Raw genomic sequence first — 21,830 nt, 5'->3', positions numbered from 1 at the left:
GCTCCCTGTGAGGAGGAGGAGAACCTGCATGGGTGGGCTCCCTGTGAGGGGGAGAGGAGGCTGCACTGGTAGGCTCCCTGTGAGGAGGAGAGGGGCCTGCATGGGTAGACTGCCTGTGGGGAGGAGAGGAGGCTGCACGGGTGGGCTCCCTGTGAGGAGGAGAGGAGGCTGCATTGGTGGGCTCCTTGTGAGGAGGAGAGGGGCCTGCACTGGTGGGCTCCCTGTGAGGAGGAGAGGAGGCTGCATGAGTGGGCTCCCTTTGAAGAGGAGAGAAGCCTGCATGGGTGAGCTCCCTGTGAGGAGGAGAGGAGGCTGCATGGGTGGTTTCCCTGTGAGGAGGAGAGGAGGCTGCATGGATGGGCTCCCTGTGAGGAGGAGAGGAGGCTGCATGGGTGGGCTTCCTGTGAGGAGGAGGGAACCTGAATGAGTGTGCTCCCTATGGGGTATACTCTCTGTGGGAAGGAACCACATTCTTACCCCACAGAAGGTTCTGGGGAATGTATATACAATGATTTCTGACATATGAATCCTCCTTTCTGTAAAAGACAAACCAGTGGATTCCTGCCTCACCATCTCAACATCAGATAGAGAGGGAAAAGAACAGGTGAGAGAAAGCAATGGCTTTGGCTTCATGCCCCACACAGCTCAAAAGTTTGTTTAGTTTTTTTTAAAATTTTTTTATTTCATAGATTATAAGGAAAACAGAGAGAAGGAAAATAGATTTATTTTTCAAGAAGAATGTTAAGGTGAGTGACTACAGGTGGCTAGATCAGTATACACTGGTTAGTAACTGGTTAACACTAATTAGAAAGCTGTTTTGTGAGAGGACCTAAACCAGGTAGTACTAGTAAAGGAAATATAGGAAAAATTTGTGCATATATGGTGAAGATAGCACCCACAGGGTTTGGGACCATGGTCGATGTGAATGGATTAAGTACAAGGGTGTATCACAGAGAAGGAGAAGTACTTTTTGAGGGAAAGGAGGATCATGAACAGGCCGAGCCAGTGATACCTGTGGGACACGCTGATGAGGCTATCGAGCAGGTGCTGGTGGTGGGCATCTGGAGCTCAGAAAGGAACGTGATGTTAGAGATGCTGATGTGGAAACAATATGAAGTGATGGTTGAAGTCATGAAATATCACTGAAAGAGAACCAAGAGATGAAAAAAAACGAAGAGGTCAAGGAGAGGCCCTTGAAGGATGCCTACATTTAAGGGCTTAGAGGAGGAAGAGGGATGTATGAAGGAAACAGAAATCTGAAAGATGGGGAAGAATATCAAGCACCCCATTGTAAAGTTAAGAGAGGAGAGTGCTTCAAGGAAACTGGGTGAGGGGTGACTCCGCAATGATACGGAGAGGCTAAAATAAGGCAAGCGTATAGCAAAACATATAGAGAGATTAATTCCATGCAGAAATGCATGAATGAAACTCTCGTGGAGATTACCGTTGGGGGGATAAGAGAGGGTCTTTGTGGAGTAGGTGACATTTGAACTGAGTTTTGAAGGATGGATAAAGTGCACAGATGAAAGCAAGGTTACACCAGGTAGGGAAAAAGGTATAAACAAAGGCATGAGGGTAGAAGGTAAGGAGAATGTGTAGGAAACTGTGAGTATTTCGGTATAAACTAAAGAATAATGAATATGAAAGATGTTGATAACAGATAAGGCTGACCACAGTGGGTGGTTAGTGGGTGGCTCTGAATGTAAGGAATGGAGAATAGCAGGCAATGATTCGGAAGGAAGAGGTCTTTGGAGTATAATGAGAAGACCCATTATCTAGTTGCAGCAGAAAGAATAAAGATGCTAAGGTTCTGCCACTTTCAGGTCAACCTTGATTCTCTGAATGAATTAACAATGACAAAGCTCTACTGTACTGATCAATATTATTTTTAACTTTAAAAAGTCCCCACGATGTTAAAAGGCACCAACATGAATCAAACTAATCAAGTCAGAACTCAGTAGGAAACCTAGCTTTCTCAATCTACTGTCCGGACCACCAGTTTACACCAATATTGTCTAACAAAGATATTTAACAGAATTTCTTTAATACAGCTAAAACATCTGCCGCATTTAAAAATAATCTTCCTGCTGCTGCAACATATGGTATCATCAGAAATTTTATTCTAGTGGCCCCAGAGCTTCTGAGACACCTCGAAATGCCATGATTACCATAAGGAGGTTTATACAATTCTCCAAGCTGAAAGAAAAACAATTAATTCATTTTAATATTTAAAATAAATATGGGTTATGTGCATCATTTGGGAGAAGAAGCAGGATTATAAAAACTGCAATAATTAGAATTTAACTCCCTAAAGAAAAATGCTTCAAGATGTAGCTTCCAGATGGAAAATTCCCCTGGCAAGTCTGCTTAAGACGTGTGCTCAGCCTGTCCCAGTCTCTCCTGAATAGGGTAAAAGTGCTCTTCCTACTAAGTTTTTTAATGGAGGTCACAATGGGCACAGGTGTCTTTATTTTTACACAAAGAAATCACAATATTCATGTACGTAGAAGTGAAGCTAGGAGCCAAAGTTTGAATTCAATATGATTAGTTAAATACATATTACTCAGAAGATCCTACATTTCAGCAACTATGCTAGATAAAAACCAGATAATCAGTTGAATTATATAGAGTAGCTGTCTTTAACTAGTCTTGAGAGGTTGTAGAGACAGAGAAACACATGAGTATATGTCATAAAGTAGGACACATTCTTTAATAGACTTAACTGTCATGGCATGCCACAAGCACAAGAAAACCATTTCAACTTTACCTGGGAGGCAAAAGCAAGCCTCATGAAGAAAGGGATGCTGAGACAGAAGAGTAGAGACACATTAGGAGGGAGGTGGATTTCCCAGAACTATTAATAAATGGCATAGGGTGGTGAAATAGCAGTTTGGGGAAAGAGACTTGCAATGATTGAGATCTAGAGTGGCATGCTGTAATAGAGAACTGTCAAGAATTTCTTCACTTCGGGTACATAACACTTTGAATAATGCCTGGCACATAGTTAACAATCAAGAAATACACGTTATTGAATGGAAAGCATTAATGTTCCACTTAAGAGGTTCACAGTTTGCTGCCGGATATCTGAGAAAACCTAGTGCCTGGCGTTGCTGTTCTTTAATAGGTCATACGTATCTTGTCATTGGTATCCTTGCTAATTTCTTTTTTCCTTCTCTTCTAATAATTAAAGTTCTACTCATCTTCCAGATACGATTCAGAGTAGACTAAATCTTATTTGTCTATCTATAGCATGAATGGGTGATAGATAGATAGATGAATAAATGAATGAATGATCATGGGAATTCTCATAAATCCTTCCAACAAACTACATTCTCTCTTCCTTCAAGATTTTTGCATGTGTTCTTTGCTTTTTATGGTGTATTCTCTACTGCTTCTCCACTGAGCTAAATCCTATTCACATGTCAGCTCAGGCAATATAGTTTTTAGATAGCCTTCTACAAGCCTCCAGGTTAGGTTTCACCCATACACTATTGCCATACGTATCTGTGTAGTCATCCATCTCCTACACCTGGTAAACTCTTTAAGGCCAGGAACGAATTGCTAGTCAGCATTATATTCCCAATGCTCAGCAGTGCCCCGACACATAATAGACCCTCCAGAAATAAATTAATTCATGGGTGAGCAAATTAAGGGATTAAAAATTTTTTTGTATCCTACCGTAAGATAAAAATCATGAGTGCTTGAAAAATCCCACAAAACCTGGTCATTTCTATGAAATATAACCCATTTGATTCTGCATTTATAATTTCAAAAAGTTGCCATCAATCTTATTTATTAACCAAGGAAAAGGTATCTGCTGTTACTTAGGTTCTTACAGTGTCTCCTTCACAGGATATAGAATTTTTTAACAGTTATGGTGTTATAATTAGTTCTGATAAGAGGTAAATGGGAATTCATTTGTCAATGACACATGATATTTTAAAAGGTATGTATGGGACCTAATAATGATTCTGGTTGCTATGCACTTAAGGAGAGCCATCATCCTGATTTGCCTCCATATAAATAACCCTAAGTTATTTCAACTGAGCCAAGTCAATCCATAATATATTTTCACATGAGTCCTCTTGGGAATGAACTATGTTGACTGACTCATATAAAACATTACACTCAATAATACTAATAGAAACTCTTCACTGACTTGTAAGGGCATCTCACACAAGTAATTCTAACTATTAAGGAGACTTTTCAGGAAGGATGTTATAATCCCCACACCATAGATGGGGAAACTAAGACTCAGAGCTTGCTCAAGCTCACTAAAATAGCAACTAAGCAAAAATGATCAATCTGGGGCAATTTCATTTGAAAGCCTATGTCTTCTCTGGCAGACTACACTGCCCATTTATTACCGAGGAAGTTCTCAAGGATAATGGAAACCTCAAGCAGAGATCAAATGCCAGTGGAAAGTAACTTCAGCACTGACAATGTAGAGTCAGCTATCTCAGACAATACCCTTGGGTAAATGAAGGGTGGTCAACACGCTACAAATATTTTATCATAGTTGTGAACATAGGACTGAAAGAAGCCTCCACAATATTTTGCTTAATCCTAGGAATAAAGAAACTTCCACAAAAGATAGTATTTTCTTGTATTTTATCCAAGAAATCAATAAAACTGACTTATATGTTTGTATTGCTTTCTATATAGTATCTCATTTGAAACAAATGTAATGCAGAAGAGAAAGATATTGCCCCATGTATAAAAAAGGAACCTATGTGGAGAGTTAAATAGCTTAGGGAGCCCAACTAAGAAGTAACAAGAGCCATGACACAAACTCTATGATTGTTTCATTACATTCTAGTCATTGCCTTCTCTTTCCTCTAATATTATATTTTCTTCTTCCTTTTCCCAACTTAAAAAATAAGATTAGGGAGAATGGTTAATGATTCCTCCACAATTTTAGATGATTAGATCATAGTGATTCCAGGATACCCAACTTGAAGGATGGGAAAAGAAGCAAAAAGTCTTATGCAGATGGTAAGGCAATATTTTTTTTTAGTATCTCCAATATATCGTAAACACTAAATAAGAGCCATCCCAGACAACTCACCCACAATTTCAGCTCTTGTTGTGATAAAGCATTAAGAACAGTTGAATAAATTATTAACATGGCAGCATTCTCTGAATTGGCACAGATCCCATGGAAAGAGTGACATGCCAGTCTGGCAACTGATCTGTTTTGCAAAGGAACATAATACAATAGTCCTGGGAGATACTCATGTTTATTGTACAAGGTATTTTTTTTTCCTGAAAGTTATTTTTCTTAATTATTCCAACAGCTATTCAGATAAACTACTATGAGATTCCAGAATTATTTTAGGCAATAACTTAGAAATTCCTTATTCTGAATCCCGTAAACTCAAAGTAAGATCTGAAAACTCAGTATTTTCCCCTGTGCCCTGGTGATGGCAGATGGCAGTGGGAGTTGAGTCCTAGCAGGTGTGCCTTACCTGTCTGCCTCATCCATTATCACACAGACCTGGCTTTACTCATTTTAAAGATCCATGACTTCCTGGTGATTTGATGCAAATTAATCATGAAGAAAACGTTGAGTCTTTCTCTGCTACTTTCTTTATAATTTTGCAAGCTATTGTTGCCTTAAAGTCTTAAATGATAAATGTGCTGTATTGTAAATAATAAGACAACTTTAAGAAAAAGGACCTAGTTAAAAAAAGAGAAAAGAGTTTAGTATTATAGAAATAATATATCCAGAACCATAAAATCCCCAAGAGAATATAAACTTGGGATGCTAAAAGTTGATGCTAAAACCAATTTTCAACACATTCCTGATACTCCTCTTGGAAAATTGTTTTCACAACCGAAGATATGCATGGATTTAAAATATATAAACAACTTTAATACGGACAAATCTTTATTCTTTGAAAGTAAATTTAATTTTGGAGAAATATATTATTTGAGGCCAAAGCTATTTTTAAGTTCCTATAACATCCACCCGATCAGGATGTCCAAAAAATTCTTTTAACTTCTCCAAATTGGAACTAATTATTGCCCCCACAATCCACCTTGCTTCTCCTCCTGTATCTCTTATTCTGGTGTTGGATGTATGTCCACAGGATTTTTTCGTGTACATCTCTTCTAAAAGTTAGGTTGTGATATTAGCGACTAGACATGTGTAAAGGTTATTCTATGCACTTACTCTGATTTGAATTGCTAGACAGTAAAAAAATTTATCTGAAATAACACATTTACAGTTTAAAAGAAAGAGGGTCAAAGATGAGTATGCTAATGATTTTGAGGAGCCATGACCTTGTTCACAAACATAGATGTCAGTGAAAAGTGCCAGAAAATAAATTTGTGACTATAATAACTTTATTTATTATGGGGAACGATGAATTGAGTGTGGAGAATAAGACCAATCCATTTTGACCTGCAGGTCTAATGCAACTATTTCAGACTCTGGAACCCTGTGACATAAACTTTAAGAGAACACTTGCAAGTCAAGACGCGTTTGGGAGCAAAACAGTAGCTCCATATAATTTAGAGACTGGCTAACTAAAACATTCAGCCTTTTCATTTGGTACCTGTCTTTGGTTCTCTGTCTCTAGGCGCAGCCTGGCCTCCACACACCTCCGAGTCTCCAGGAAAGCTTGGCGCTGGGCCCGGTCTGACAGGTAACTGATGAAGATTCCAGCTGTGTTCATACACATGAATAACACTGCCTGGGCCACAACCTAAAACAAACACAGTCTGGTCAGGTGCTTAAAACAAAAGCTATTAGAAGCAGAAGCAACAATAAAATACATACATAAATATAAATTTCAAAGGTAAATCCTAATGTAGTAATCCACGTTTAATCACATGTTTGGAGAACTAGGCCCTTCATTCAGATCTTGAGGCAAATGTCATCCCTTTGGAGAGGGCTCCCTTCGCCACTTTCTCCAATTTAAGGCTTCTCCCCAGGTTTAGACTGGAGCCTTGATGGGAAACCTGCGGTGAAAAAGAGGGGATCTGGCTGGCTTCTTCACTCCACCTTATCTCTTTCCCCTTTACTAGCAAAAGCTTTTGGCCTTTTTAAGGGGCAGGTGAATCTGGTGGAAATAAAGAGAAGAGACTAAAAGAAAAAGAAAGGGAATCCACTGAATACCTTTGACTTTGAATACATTGACTACTATATTTAAACTTTGGTATTCTCAGGTCTTTGGCGTCAGGTTGATGCCAAAGCCACTTTTAAGTTCCTATAACATCCACCCAATCAGGATGTCCAAAAATTTCCTTGATCTTAACCTCTCCAAATTGGAACTCATTATTTCCCCTCACACTTTCCTACTGTACCCTTTTTATGGTTTTGACATCATGTCCACAGGATTTTTTGTGTGTGTACATCTCTTCTAAAAATCAGGTTGTGGTATTAGAGACTAGATGTGTAAGATTCTTCTATAAAAGAAGTGAACAACATAGTATGAATACCTTTATTTTTATGGCTTTAGCCTGAGAACAGGTCACAGCTTGTGCTATGTGTGGTAGCTATAACTCAAATAGAAAACTCAGGTGGCTTACAGAAGCAAAAAACAGAGTTCCAGACTACTGTAGCTTCTGGAAAGCGGGAGGAAAATTCCAAAAAGAAAAGAACACAGTGAAGGGAAATCTAAAATTGTTTTATAATCTCTTATTTGAACCACATATGCATAGGGAGGGCAGTAAGCAACTGAGTTAAGGATAAAATGACTGAACTGATATTTGAACTGCAGCCCAAAAGACGAAGACTTTCTTTTGATTTCAATGAAGTTAATTACCTGCTAAAGTGAAACAGAACAAAACAAAAATCATCATTTCCAGGGGAAGGTAAGAGAATTCAGTATTAACTAGATAGCATTCACAATGCCCACAACATAGCTCAGAATTATGTGACATAAAAGGAAACATTAAAAAGTGACTCAATCTCAAGAGAAAAGATAGTCAACATACACCTAATCTGACCCAGATGTTGGAATCAGAAGGCCAAGATTACAGCAGTTCTTACAATTTTGCTCAGTGATATTCTAGCAGTGAATGAAATTCACCAAAAGTAAATATTCTAGCAGTGAATAAAAAGATAAGAAATAAGAAAGAAATAGAAATCACAAAAAAAGAAAATTTCAGAACTGAAAGACAAAATATCTGAAGCAACTTGTTATTGATAGCGGAATGTAGATGACAGAAGAGTCAGTAAATCTGAAAATATGCCAATAGAATATACCCAGTTTGAAAAAAATATATATTATTAAATATATATAAAGATATAAAAATATAAATATTAGTATTAATATATAGTATTTATTAATATATATAAATTAATAAACAAACATATATTTTATATAGATATATATTTTTGAGATAGAGCCTCACTCTATCGCCCAGGCTGGAGTGCAGTAGTGTAATACTGATTCACTGCAACCTCTGCCTTCTGGGTTCAAGTGATTCTACTGCCAGAGTAGCTGGGATTACATGTGTGAGACACTATGCCCAGCCAAAAAAATTTTTTAAATGATTTATAAAATGGTTCTAGTAGTTTATGTGACAACATTGAAAGGCCAAACCTATGTATAATTGGATTCTCAGAAGGAAAGGAAACAGAGAATGGGGCTAAACTAATTTGTGTAAAGAAACAAGCCAATTTTATAAATTTTATAAAGATACATATTTACAGGTTCAATAATCTCAGCAAACTCTACATAGGATAAATGTGAACAAAACTGTATCTGGGAATATCATAATCAAAACACTAAAAACCAAAGAAAATCTTGAAAACAGAGAAAAATGTTACATAAAGGGGTGTATTATTCTTCCCCTTTATCTTTAAATGATAAAGATTTTCAGATTAGATAAAAATAAATATTCTATGTCTTATTTATAACATATAGTCATAAAATATATTGACATAAAAGTTTAGAAGTCAAAACAAAATAAGGCTGGCTTTGTTGTATAAATACCAGACTAAAGATAACTTTTTGAAAAAGACATTACTGAGATAAGTAGGATCACTACACAATAATAAAGGGTTCGATACACTAGAAATACATAAAAATTCTGAACATGGCCATATTTAATAGCATAGCCTCAAAATATACACTGCAAAATATGATAAAAGTCTATGTATTTATAAGTCTATAGTCATAGTGGTCTCTTTTAACACAATTTTCAGCAGTTTATATCTCAAACAGATTAAAAAGTCAGCAAAGATAGAGATAATTTGAATAGCTCATATGATTAACAACCTTGAAATAAAACATTGATGTGGTTTGGCTGTGTCCACATCCAAATTTCATCTTGCATTATAGCTCCCATAATTCTCAGGGATTGTGGGAGGGACTCAGTAGGAGAAAATTAAATCATGAGGATGGTTTCCCCCATACTGTTCTCATGGTAGCGGACAAGTCTCACGAGATCTGGTGGTTTTATAAGAGGTTACTTCTTTTGCTTGGCTCTCATTCTTTCTTGCCTGCCACCATGTAAGATGCGCCTTTCTCCTTTTGCCGTGATTGTGAGGTCTCCCCAGCACGTGGAAGTGTGAGTCCATTAAACCTCTTTTTCTTTATAAATTACCCAGTCTCAGGTATGTCTTTATCAGAGGCATGGAAGCAGACTAATACAAACATGCTATTCAATAATCAGATAGCAGAAATTCTTTTTGGCACATACTTATTTTGAAAACCAGGTTTTATCTCCTATTACAATGTTTCAAAGAAACACTTCAGGATCTTGATCACATTTGTTTAAAATGTTCACTGAAAGCTCTGCTCCTGTCTGCAGCTGATTTGGGCACATAGATTTTAGCACCCATCAAGTAAAAAGTTTGATCAACTTTCATTGTTCAGTCAGAATTGTGTAAGCTGAGCTAATTAAGATGTCAATGATATTGGCAATTGTTTCTACCCTTAATAGTTTCTCTTTAATTAGGACATGGGTACAATTAACTGTTTCTTCACATATTTATGTGAATTGTCTGCTCTGTGGGCTTTACATATTCAACATCATCTCATTCTTTCTTAAAATGAGTGACCCGTTTGTAAACTGATTTCTCTGGGGCATTCTTTCTATGAACTTTTGTAAAGCACCAATGATTTCGCAATTCTTCCACCAAAGCTTCCCCAATAACTGATATCTTATCCTTTTTAGTATCTCGAGTTGAATCCTGTTCAGACACATTGCAATGTTTGTATCAGTTTATTCTGGTGAAAAAGGTTTTGAAATTCATATTATGTTACTGTAAATCCATCATTTAAATCCAGCTAATGAAACAACTGTGAGCAATCAATGGTCCTGTGGAGTCAGGTGGGCATGAACTTTTTGAAAATCGCTCAGATTGTTTAGTTTGACTTCAGTCGTTTATAAATTTCGTGTCACTGGAATTATCCTTTCTTACTAAACATTATTTTCTTCATTCAGTTCGAGGCATTCATTGATAGTTCCTGTATTTTTACTGCTAAGTAGTATTTAATACACCACAAAATATTGATCTGTTCACTACTCGTGGACGTTCTGATTATTTCCACTCCCAGGCTCTTGTGGAAAATGCTGCTTGGAACATTTTGGGTACGTTCCTGCGGCACACGTGCAAAGGTGACTCTGGGGTGTGGAGTGGGAATACTCAGTGCTAACCCAATGGATATGGATTGGTCTCCCATTATGGTTTTAATATCAACTTCCCAGATTACTAACGTTTTATGCTGGTTAGGTTGTGGGGAAAAGAGTCACTCTCATACCTACTTGGTGAATGTGTAAATTTGGCAGTATCTATAAAAATTGACAATATTTATACTCATGTGTTCAGGTACTCTATTTCTGTAGACTTGTTTCTTAAATATGATCACCCATGTGCAAAGATCAAAGGATATAATATTGTTTACAATAATAAATAATTAGAATAGTTTAAAAGGCCTTAAACAGAGGATTGGTCATATCATAAATCCATACAGTTGAAAACTGGGTGAGGGAGAAGGAAAGAACTAACATCTACTATCATTTTTAAATGCACAGACATACTCAGTAAGTTATTGGGTAATTCTGGGGACAGAAACTGAAGCCTGAGGTTTTAGTTTCTACCATTTTGGTTTTTGTACATGTGCATGTAGTGTACCTATTATATTATAATATATTAAACAGAGAACTAGATAAATTATATATATAATTTATAGATAAATTTATTGTTAAAAAGTGTAAAATGCAAACTCCTCATCATTATAATCAGTATTGTTTGATCGTCTTCAAGGCTATTTTGTACTATTTCTTCACTTACTCATTTTGTTCTAACCTAATGATTTCTGTTACTTTCTGTTTCTTCATTAGGTTTTTACCATTTCTGGGACATTCAAATGTTGTTTCCTCTATTTTTTTTTTTTTGAGACGGAGTTTCGCTCTTGTTACCCAGGCTGGAGTGCAATGGCGCAATCTCGGCTCACCGCAACCTCTGCCTCCTGGGTTCAGGCAATTCTCCTGCCTCAGCCTCCTGAGTAGCTGGGATTACAGGCGCGCACCACCATGCCCAGCTAATTTTGTGTATTTTTAGTATAGACGGGGTTTCACCATGTTGACCAGGATGGTCTCGATCTCTTGACTTCGTGATCCACCCGCCTCGGCCTCCCAAAGTGCTGGGATTGTTTCCTCTTCTTCAAACACTATTCTCTATACTTGCCTTGCTGATTCCTCTTATCCTTCTGTTCTTGGTTTTATTATAGTTTTCTCAGATAGACACTCCCTGATCACTATACCAAAGTAGGATTTCCCTGCTCTACTTTTTTTCCTGGATCCTGTGAATTTATCACAATTTGCAATTATATATTTATTTGCTTGCTTGGTTAGTTGATGCCTATATGCTACACTGGATTATGAGTTCTAATGATACAGAGATGATGTTTGTTTTAGCCACGAATAGACAACTAGCATCCAGCACAGTAAATGATGCTCAGCATAGTGTCAATTAATTGTTCAGCACTTAATAAGTTCCAGATGTTTGATGAATAAATGAATGAATGAATGGCAAGCTTTCCTACATACCAGTAATCATAATTTATAAAATATACCAGAACAATGATCTTACAATAGCATTGGTAAAACGCCAAATCTATTCTTAAACTACAATACTAATGCATGCAAGAGAGCTAGAAAGAACAAAAGTACATTACTTTACAAAAGATAAAGAAAAGAGGTATTTCTGTAAAAAATACTATTATTAACTATGTTAGTAGTTATATATAACTATATCTATATATATGACTCAAGATGCTTTACAGCTTTAATATTATTACAATCAAAATCCCATGTAGAATTTTTATTTGGAACTTGAAAGACAATTTAAAAGTATATCTGAAAGAATACATGAGTCAGAATACCAAAGAATTTTTTTTTTTTTGAGACAGAGTTTTGCCGTTGTTACCCAGGCTGGAGTACAATGGTATGATCTCAGCTCACCGCAACCTCCGCCTCCTAGGTTCAAGCAATTCTCCTGCCTCAGCCTCCTGAGTAGCTGGGACTACAGGCGTGCACCACCATGCCCAGCCAATTTTTGTATTTTTAGTAGAGACAGGGTTTCACCTTGTTGACCAGGATGGTCTCAATCTCTTGACCTCGTGATCCACCTGCCTTGGTCTCCCAAAGTGCTGGGATTATAGGTGTGAGCCACTGCGCCTGGCCAGAAATTTTTAACGAAAGACATTAGAGTGGAGTCTTGACCAACCAGAGGGTAATGTATACTATAATACTATGATAATTAAAACTGTCACACGAGAAAAAACCACAACGGCAAATTTCATGGAATAAAGTAGAGTATATGGTATAGAAACAGACAATAAAAATCATAATAAGCCTGCTGCACATGACACATGTAGCTCCAGGATCAAAGGTTTAATGGAAAAGAAAATTTTCCCGAAAAGGATAATTGGTCAACTACAGGGAAAAAATGGACTGATAGTTACCTCATGCTCTATGCAAAGATAAATGCCAATGGATTAGAGCTAAATGTGGGAAATGAGACTATAAAAAGAGGAAAAGAAAATAAAGGGGAATACTGCTCTAATCTAAGCAGAAAAATGTGAGCAAAGTCTCAAAGATAACTGGTTCTTATTAACAAAACCAATCTGATACATTGATGATATGAAAAAACTTAACTATAATATTTATGAGGAGAAAATTGGCAACATGTTGCAAAATTTGACTCATTTCTTTTGACCCACTGACCCACCCTCTAGAAACTTGTCTTTAGGAGATCATCAGACAAAACATTAGAAATTTCTGTTAGAATATTCATTGCAGCTTTATTCATGAAAAAATTATAAATGGAAACTGCATATTTTTAACAATAAGGGAGATGGCTGAATAAATTGTGGTCTGTGTAAATAAAAGAATATAACATTGAATTTAAAAATACTTAATGATGGCCAGACATGGTGGCCCACACCTCTAATCCCAACCCTTTGGGAGGCCAAGGCAGGCAGATGATGAGGTCAGGAGTTTGAGATCAGCCTGTCCAATATGGTGAAACCCCATCTCTACTAAAAATACAAAAAAATTAGCTGGTTGTAGTCACATGCACCTATAGTCCCAGCTATTTGGGAGGCTGAGACTGGAGAATTTCTTGAACCCAGGAGGTGGAGGTTGCAGTGAGCTGTGATCATGCCACTGCACTCCAGCCTGGGTGACAGAGCAAGACTCCATCTCAAAAATAAAAAAAATAGTTAATGACATTAGCAAATCTCTGATGAATTAGGTAAAATGTAATATTTTAAAATGCACTTAACATACAAATCTATAAATTCAGTGTGATCCTAATGCTTAAAATAAGATATATATATATATATATATGTATAACATATATAAATAAGAAATACATAAGTTTGCACACACACTTGTGTAAATGTCTGTGTGCCTATGTGTGTATTGAAATAGGAAGAATAAGTTATTCAAATAATTCACTTGTGGAGATCTAACAAGGCAGTACAAACCCATAAGGTGTCAAGATCTATACTTAGACAGGTGACCCTAGCATCTGGAACTTCTTCATTCCTGAGGGCATTTGCAGACTCCAAAAGAGGACTGAGAATCTGAGAAACAGAGCAGGATAATCAAAACTCACGCAGCCAGTAGAACAAATCCTGAGGTCTGGGACCAGTGGAAAAGAAAAGAATGCAGAACACACCATCCGGATAGTCTCTTGATCTTGGCCAATAATTGACCTCATGAATAACTTTAAAAATAAGTGTATGTTTTAGTATCAAGTGATTATCAAAAAATGCCTAAATGGCTCAAGTATTACTAATTTTTAGTAAATGTTTTGAAGGAAATACCACTCCATTGTGGCATTAATAGATTTGTAGTTCCATGAAGGGTTACATGCATTTGGAGATGACCATTTCAGATTGGTTGTGCTTTGTAATCTCTCCAACCTATGGCTCTACCTAGATCCCTTGGGTCTCACTGTATCTGTAAGCCACCTCTGACCCAGAGTTGATGTGCTAGGTGTGAGACATTTGAGAAATATTTATTAATCATTTTTTCTCCTGCCCTTATGCACTTGTAAACTATATTTGAGAAGCCTTCCTAATCCCTCACTTCTATTAATTAAGCCATTTGAAATTATTTATGGAATGAGTTCTATGTGTCAGGCACAGTTTTATAAACTGGCAGTGTACAAAGCGATAATGTCCTGCTGTCATTCTAGTGGTGGGAGATGGGCAATAAACATGTAAACCAAGGAATATTTAACACATGGTGGTGGTGGTAATATGAGAGTGTGAGAATGCCATGAAGGATAATACAGCAGCATAAGGAAGATGGAAACTGATGGCACAGAGGTAAGACCAGTAACACAGAGGGAGTTCAGAGAAGGCCTCTCTGATAAGAAACCATTTGAGCAAGGACCTGAAACAAGTGAGGGAGTCATCCTCATTTGGGAAGAGCACTCCAGGCACAGAAAATTTCCAAGGCTCTGAGGCAAGAAAGGCAAGAACCCACTCCAGCCCAGCATGAGACCCACTGTGGCGGAAGCAGATAGCCTTGTGCGAGCCTGGGGGCAAGCTGTCAGAGGCAGACTCTGAAAGGTCTCAAAGGGCCAGACCATGGAGGGTTTTGAAGCCCTGGTAACAGTATTAGCTTTTCTCTCCATGAGATGGGAAGGCCCTGCAAAGTTCTTAACACTGGGAAACATGACCTACCATACACGTTTCAAGGGACACTGTGGCTACTGTGAAGAAAACAGATGGGGGCACAGCAAGGACAGTCAGGTAGACAAGTTAGAGGCCTCTTCCAAAAGTCTCCTTGAAAAGAGATTTTGGCTTGGACCACAGTGGTTATTATGCAGGTGATGATAATAGGGCCACACCCCGAATATATTCCAAGGGAAGAGACAACAGGATTTGATGATGGATTTTTTTCTGTGGAATACATAGAAAAGAGACAAAGATGGTTTCCAGCAAGTTCTAGTTAAAAAATGCAGATCCTTTGGCCCTACTCAGACCTACTGAATACAAATATCCATGGATGTGGTCTTGGGGAACTTTATTTTTAGGAAGCTCCCAAGGTGATCTGCTGCAGTGGGTACACAGGCTGGCATGAGGAAACCTCTACTTTATGGTCAATGACCTGCTGATCATGTGTAACACTGAACTTTGATCTCCTTTTTATATGTCCATCAACCTTCTACAATCTGAACTCCCCCAGGGCAGAGCTGTGTCCACTGTCTCTATCTCCTAGCACAGGGCCCAGCATCCCAGTGCTTCACACACTTGCTGAATCTAACAGAGTTGACACAATAACATGAGTGAATTCTAATTTCCTACCTCTTTGGTCCAGTTTTGTGATAGTCGAGAAGTGGAAAGTTGTTACTTTGAGGTAAGAAGTGCTCTATGAGTTCTTCCGGAATAGGAAGACTCCCTCCTCACTTTCTCCCTCTCACTCACCCAACTCCAGGAGTGGAAAGGGCCTCCATGAAGCTGGGGTGATAGACATAGTGTGGGCACTGCTATTTGATGCCAGAAAGTTCAAAGTTGTAAAGACTCGCTGAGCCAGCTTCCCCATTGATATAGGATTTGTGTTTTAAGGGTCTACCTCCCTAGAGTGGAGGTGGGAAATGGGAATAGCTCCCTGGGGGAGCCCTGAGGGGTCCCTCCTCTCCACTCTGCACTCACTGTGTGTCTTCTGGTACCACAGGAACATGCACTATATTTTCTTCGTAGCACTCTTTGTACAAGGAACATCCCCACAGTCTGCAGTCCAAGCTGTTGAGGGCTAAAAGAGGCCTGCTCTATTCAGAGCAGAGAAAAGGTACTTCCACTTATTTCTGGGTCTCCCTGAAGCATCCACTCAAGTATGATTGTGTGTGGAAAGACCAGCTCTGGGAAAGTGACCACTGAGTCTGTGCCTGGAGTTCATTTTCTTTTAAACATTTAGAAAGGAAATAAAGGAATGATGTGTTGCAATCCAGGACTGACTAGTTTCCATTTGGATATTTTTCAATACTTTCTTTTGTGGATCTTTTACCCTGGTTTGTCTTTAGGACTGATGTTTCATCATAAATTTTGGAGGATGTTAAAACTGAAACTGGGAGACTAAATAATAACAAGTATAACTTACTTTAATTGAGTTCATATTAAGTGTGGAACACTTTACAAAGTGCCTTTCATATATGTTCTTATTTAATTTCAGAGAGGAAGGAGCTATTATTATGTTTTTTTTTTAACCATATGAGGGAGCTTGGGATCAGAGAAGTTAAGTAACATGTCTAAAGTTAAACAGCTCCAAAATGGTAGCCCTGGGAATTGAGTATAGGAGGGTGGGGTGTAAGCAAGAGCTGGCTAGGATCTGAAGAAGAACTTTGATATTCTGAGAAAACAAAGCCCAGTCAGGAGACAGGTGGAATATAATTTAGTAAATAAACACTGAACAATGCATGAAGCAGGTTGAATATTTTGCCGCAATGTACTGGGTATGTGTGAAAAATGTAGATAAAGGTCTCATATGCAGGTAAATGAGCCTGGCTGAGGAAGTGTTGGCATCATTCTCTAACAGGTAGAGAATGATTTGTTGAGCAGAGCACTTAATATGTGCCAGAAATCATTCAACATAACTTACAAATTTTAATTCATTTAGTCTTCACAATGGCTCAATAGGGTAGACACTGTAAGATAAGCATTTTGTAGACATAGAAGCTGAAGCTCGAAGTTTGGTCATTTGCTTGAGGCAATAATTGGTGCAAGTGGTAAGGCTGAGGTGTGAACCCTGGTAATGGAAGCCAGAGTCTGAACTCTAACAGCTGTGATCGCCAACCCCATGCCTGAGTCTCTGCTGGACTAACAGAGGCAGTTCACTTCATCAACACCCTAGAATTTGGCCATTTTTACAGACCAGTTCTTGAGCCTGGTAAAGGGGAAAGAGCCCTGGGAAGGAGGTGTGTGTTGTCTGTAGGCCTTTCCAGCACAGACCAGAAGACAAGGTTGGCTTCCAGGTAGCTCTAGGAAATAAAAGAGAGCCACCTAAGGCAGGGAGAGGGTCTTAAAAATCATCTTAAGTGAATCAGCAATCAACAGAATGGGAAAAAATTTTTGCAATCTACTCATCTGACAAAAGGTTAATAGTCAGAATCAACAAAAAACTAAAACAGATTTACAAGAAAAAAACAAACCCATTCAAAAGTGGGCTAAGGATATGAACAGAGGCTTTTCAAAAAAAGACATATATGAGGTCAACAGACATATAAAAAAAAGTTCATCACTGGTCATTAGAGAAATACAAATCAAAACCACATTGAGATACAATCTCACACCAGTTAGAATGGCGATCATTAAAAAATCTGGAGATAACAAATGCTGAAGAGGATGTGGAGAAATAGGAACACTTTTACACGTTTGCGGGAGTGTAAATTAGTTCAACCATTGTAAAAGTGGCGATTCCTCAAGGACCTAGATATAGAAATTCCATTTGATCCAGCAATCCCACTACTGGGTATATATCCAAAGGATTATAAATAAATTGTTCTACTATAAGGACACATGCACACAAATGTTCATTGCAGCACTGTTTAAAATAGCAAAGACCTGGAATCAACCCAAATGCCCATCCATGATAGACTGGACAAAGAAAATGTGGCACATATACACCATGGAATACTATGCAGCCATGAAAAACGATGAGTTCATGTCCTTTGTAGGGACATGGATAAATCTGGAAACCATCGTTCTCAGCAAACTAACACAAGAACAGAAAATCAAACACTGCATGTTCTCACTCATAGGCAGGTGTTGAACAGTGAGAACACATGGACACAGGGAGGGGAGTATCACACACTGGGGTCTGTTGGGAGGGGATAGAGGAGGGACAGTTGAGTGTGGGGAGGTTGGAGAGAGATAACATGGGGAGAAATGCCAGATATAGGTGACAGGGGGATGGAGGAAGCAAACCACCTTGCCATGTATGGACCAATGCAACAATCCTGCATGATCTGCACATGTACCCCACAACCTAAAGTAAAAAAAAAAATACTTGATTCAACTAAGATGTTTATGGAGCATTTCACTGTGAACTAGGTCCTATTTCTGTCTAGGGTCTGTTTGTCTATCCCTTTCCTCACAAAGGTGTTCTCAGGCACATCACCTTATCTCCATCTATAAATTGCAAAGCTAAGGCCCTGAGAGTAACTTTCCCAAAGCTAAGTAGCTTAGGAAATTCTGGACTGGTGTTTGCCGCCTGGGCTATTCTGCCCCAAAGCATGAGGACGGAGAGTGAGTGAGAAAATCTGGAAGGAGATTGGATGCTTTCCATAGCTCTCTGGGGTGTCTGGAGTCTGCAGGAGGTGGGGTCCTGAGAGAGTGGGTGGGGCAGCTTCCCACCAGAAGCCTTGGCACCTGCCAGATGCTGGACTTTTTGTAATCAGAGACCTGGGTTTGCATCCCTCAGCTCCACCACTTGCTAGGTGAGTTTAGGCAAGTCCTTTTATGTCTCCATGAGCCTCAACTTTTTCATTTGACCAATGGGAATAAACACTTGCCTCACAGAAGTGAGGTTAATACTAAGTATGTGTGTATATATATCTCTATCTCTCTGTCTAATATATACATATACTACATATTCAAATATTATATATACATTATATATATACTGTGTATGAATGTGTCTAGCAGATAAAAATGCCCAATAAACATTGGATATATCTTGAGATATGAGGCCATCTCTTTTTCCAAAGTCTACTTTATGGTGTAATTTTTTTCTATTTTATTTCTGGATAAATGATGCATCATGGATGTTCTTCCTCCAGGTTAGGAAATATCACAAAGGACCACAAAGTATTAAAGTCTTCTATATTTATGGTGCATTAAAAGAACTTTTATGTCCATTATTTACTATACAGGGAAGAGTAGAGGTGGGATGCTTAGGAAGACAGTGGCCTTCAGTTGTGTTGCTGCCATTTACCCCCCGGGGACTGTAGAAAGTCATTATCTTCACTAGGAGAGTGGATACTAAAAGTTTGATTTGCTGTGCTATGCATAGAGCTTAGCAGTTTAGCCCAGTGGCTAAGAATTTGGGCTTCTAATAATGCTATTTACTTGTTATGTAAATTTGACACAGTCAACTTTTTTGGTCCCCAGATTTTCTTACCGGGAAAACAGGAATACCTTCCTCAAAATATTGGACAATCAATGAAATTAGCAAAAGGCCTGTAACACAATCATTACTCAATATGTATTGACTGTCGTTGCAGTTATTGTGATCATTATTGTTTTCATTGTCTCTATGTGGCAGGTAAGTGACTTGGTCGGTTCATGTTATAGTAAGGCCACTTGAGCTGTAGGGTGAGGAATAGTTGTTGCGCAGGTTAAACTTTTGTTTTTGTTTTTGTTTTTTTGAGACGAAGTTTTGCTCTTGTTGCCCAGGCTGGAATGCAATAGTACGATCTCGGCTCTCTACAACCTCTACCTCCCAGGTTCAAGCAATTCTCCTGCCTCAGCCTCCTGAGTATCTGGGATTACAGGCACGTGCCACCACACCTGGCTAATTTTTTGTATTTTTAGTAGAGATGGGGTTTCACCCTGTTAGCCAGGCTGGTCTCGAACTCCTGACCTCAGGTGAGCCACCCACCTCGGCCTCCCAAAGTGCTGGGATTACAGGTGTGAGCCATCGTGCCTGGTCGTGCAGGTTAAACCCTTTAAGGATTCAGTGAAGAAAGGGATAAGAGAGGAAGAAAATTCATAGGAGTAGCTGCAGAGACAAGGGGAAGGACAAAAATTCTCGGCCAACATCCTCTGCCAGGGTTGTGGGCTCTTCCCACAGCTGTCGACTCTGTGTCCAGGCTTCCTGCCTGCCTTGTATAAATAGTACACATCAAATTGGAAAAATAATTATAAATAGTACATCGTGAAGCTTAAAAAATAACATAGCAATAAAGTAATATTCTTAAGTAAAAAACTAAGGAAAGGTAAAAAATGAGGCCTGCTGAACTCAGCTGGCATATAATAAAAAATTAAAACTGAATGATGAAAAACCTCTATTAACAACTTGAATTCCAAGAATAACATCCTGAGAAATTGCAAAGTAAGAAGGGAAAAAGTAGTCATTTCAAATGATAACAAAAAGAAAGAATTTTGAAAAATAAAATGAAAAGAACAAGAACAGGGATACAAGGTTTTTTTTAGAAAAAATGAATTTAAAAAACTGAGGCTGGGTGTGGTGGTTCACACCTGTAATCCCAGCACTTTGAGAGGCTGAGACAGGTGAACCACCTGAGGTCAGGAGTTCAAGAACAGCTTGGTCAACATGGAGAAGCCCTGACTCTACTAAAAATACAAAAAATAGCTGGGCATGGTGGCAGGTGCCTGTAATCCCAGCTACCTGGGAGGCTGAGGCAGGAGAATTGCTTGAACCCAGGAGGTGGAGGTTGCAGTGAGCTGAGATTGTGCCATTGCCCTCTAGCCTGGGGCAACAGGAGTGAAACTCCATCACACACACACACACACACACACACACACATACACACACACACGACATTAAGGAATAAGTAAAAATGTTAAAGGCTAAAAATAAGAAGGCCTATAATTGAGAGAAAAAAAGAAAAGAAGTGATTACAACATTTAGAAATAGATAAGGTAAAAAATGATGAAGAAGTTTTATAAATATGAGAAACATAACAGGTGGTGGCAAAAATTGTAAAGATATATTATGCTAATGCAAAGTAGTTTAAGATACCAACATATTCAAATGTCTATTCAATGTATTCAGAGAAGTGGGAAAAACAAGTAGGCATAATTATTCCAGGAGGGTTTTGCAGCCTGACACAATTCTACCGTTTAGAAATCCTGCCAACCTCTTCAAGAGGGGATTTCAGGAGAACCTCTCCTTACACACTCCAACTGTTTTCTAGATCCTGAGCTTTAGCCTATACACATGCTATTTTATGGACAGTCCAATAGCAACCATGCTTGGGCTTATTAGCTTCATTTCACAGAAAAGAAAGGCAAGGTTCACAGAGGTTAAATAATTGACGAAGGTCACAGAGCTAGTAAGTGGTACTGTCTTGGTTTGACTGGGACACAGTGCTTTATTTTAAAACGAGGACAGTTCTGGAAAGACAAGGAGGAACTTTTATCCATTCTCTCTCCTAGGGTCCACTGATTATGGGTGAGCTAAGAATAGTTATTACATTTTTAAAGAAGTGTGGAAGAAGGAGGAGGTGGAGAGGAGAAGGGGAAGACGAAGAGGAGGGGGAGGGAAATTATGTGGTTGGCAAAGCCTAAAATATTTACTTATTTACTGTCTGGCTCTTTGCAAATAAAAACAAACAACAACAACAAAAACAAAAACTTGCTGAGCTTTTCCTCCCCCACCATGCTGGA

General features: G+C 38.5%; 1 protein-coding gene across 5 annotated transcripts in view; it reads right to left on the bottom strand.

Annotated features, from left to right (window-relative positions):
• The window catches only part of ADCY8 (adenylate cyclase 8), a 257,131-nt gene that overhangs the window by 198,291 nt on the left and 37,010 nt on the right, over positions 1 to 21,830 (bottom strand). For all 5 annotated transcript variants that reach the window (XM_002807642.7, XM_035277484.3, XM_035277486.3 and 2 more), the window contains exon 2: positions 6,561 to 6,710. In XM_002807642.7, the coding sequence (XP_002807688.4) occupies positions 6,561 to 6,710 (150 nt within the window). The remainder of the gene's footprint in view (positions 1 to 6,560; positions 6,711 to 21,830) is intronic.

This window comes from Callithrix jacchus, chromosome 16, assembly GCF_049354715.1.
Source record: "Callithrix jacchus isolate 240 chromosome 16, calJac240_pri, whole genome shotgun sequence".
Lineage (NCBI taxonomy): Eukaryota > Metazoa > Chordata > Mammalia > Primates > Cebidae > Callithrix > Callithrix jacchus.
Note: the sequence above shows the minus strand (reverse complement) of the source record. Positions and strands in the feature narration are given on the sequence as shown.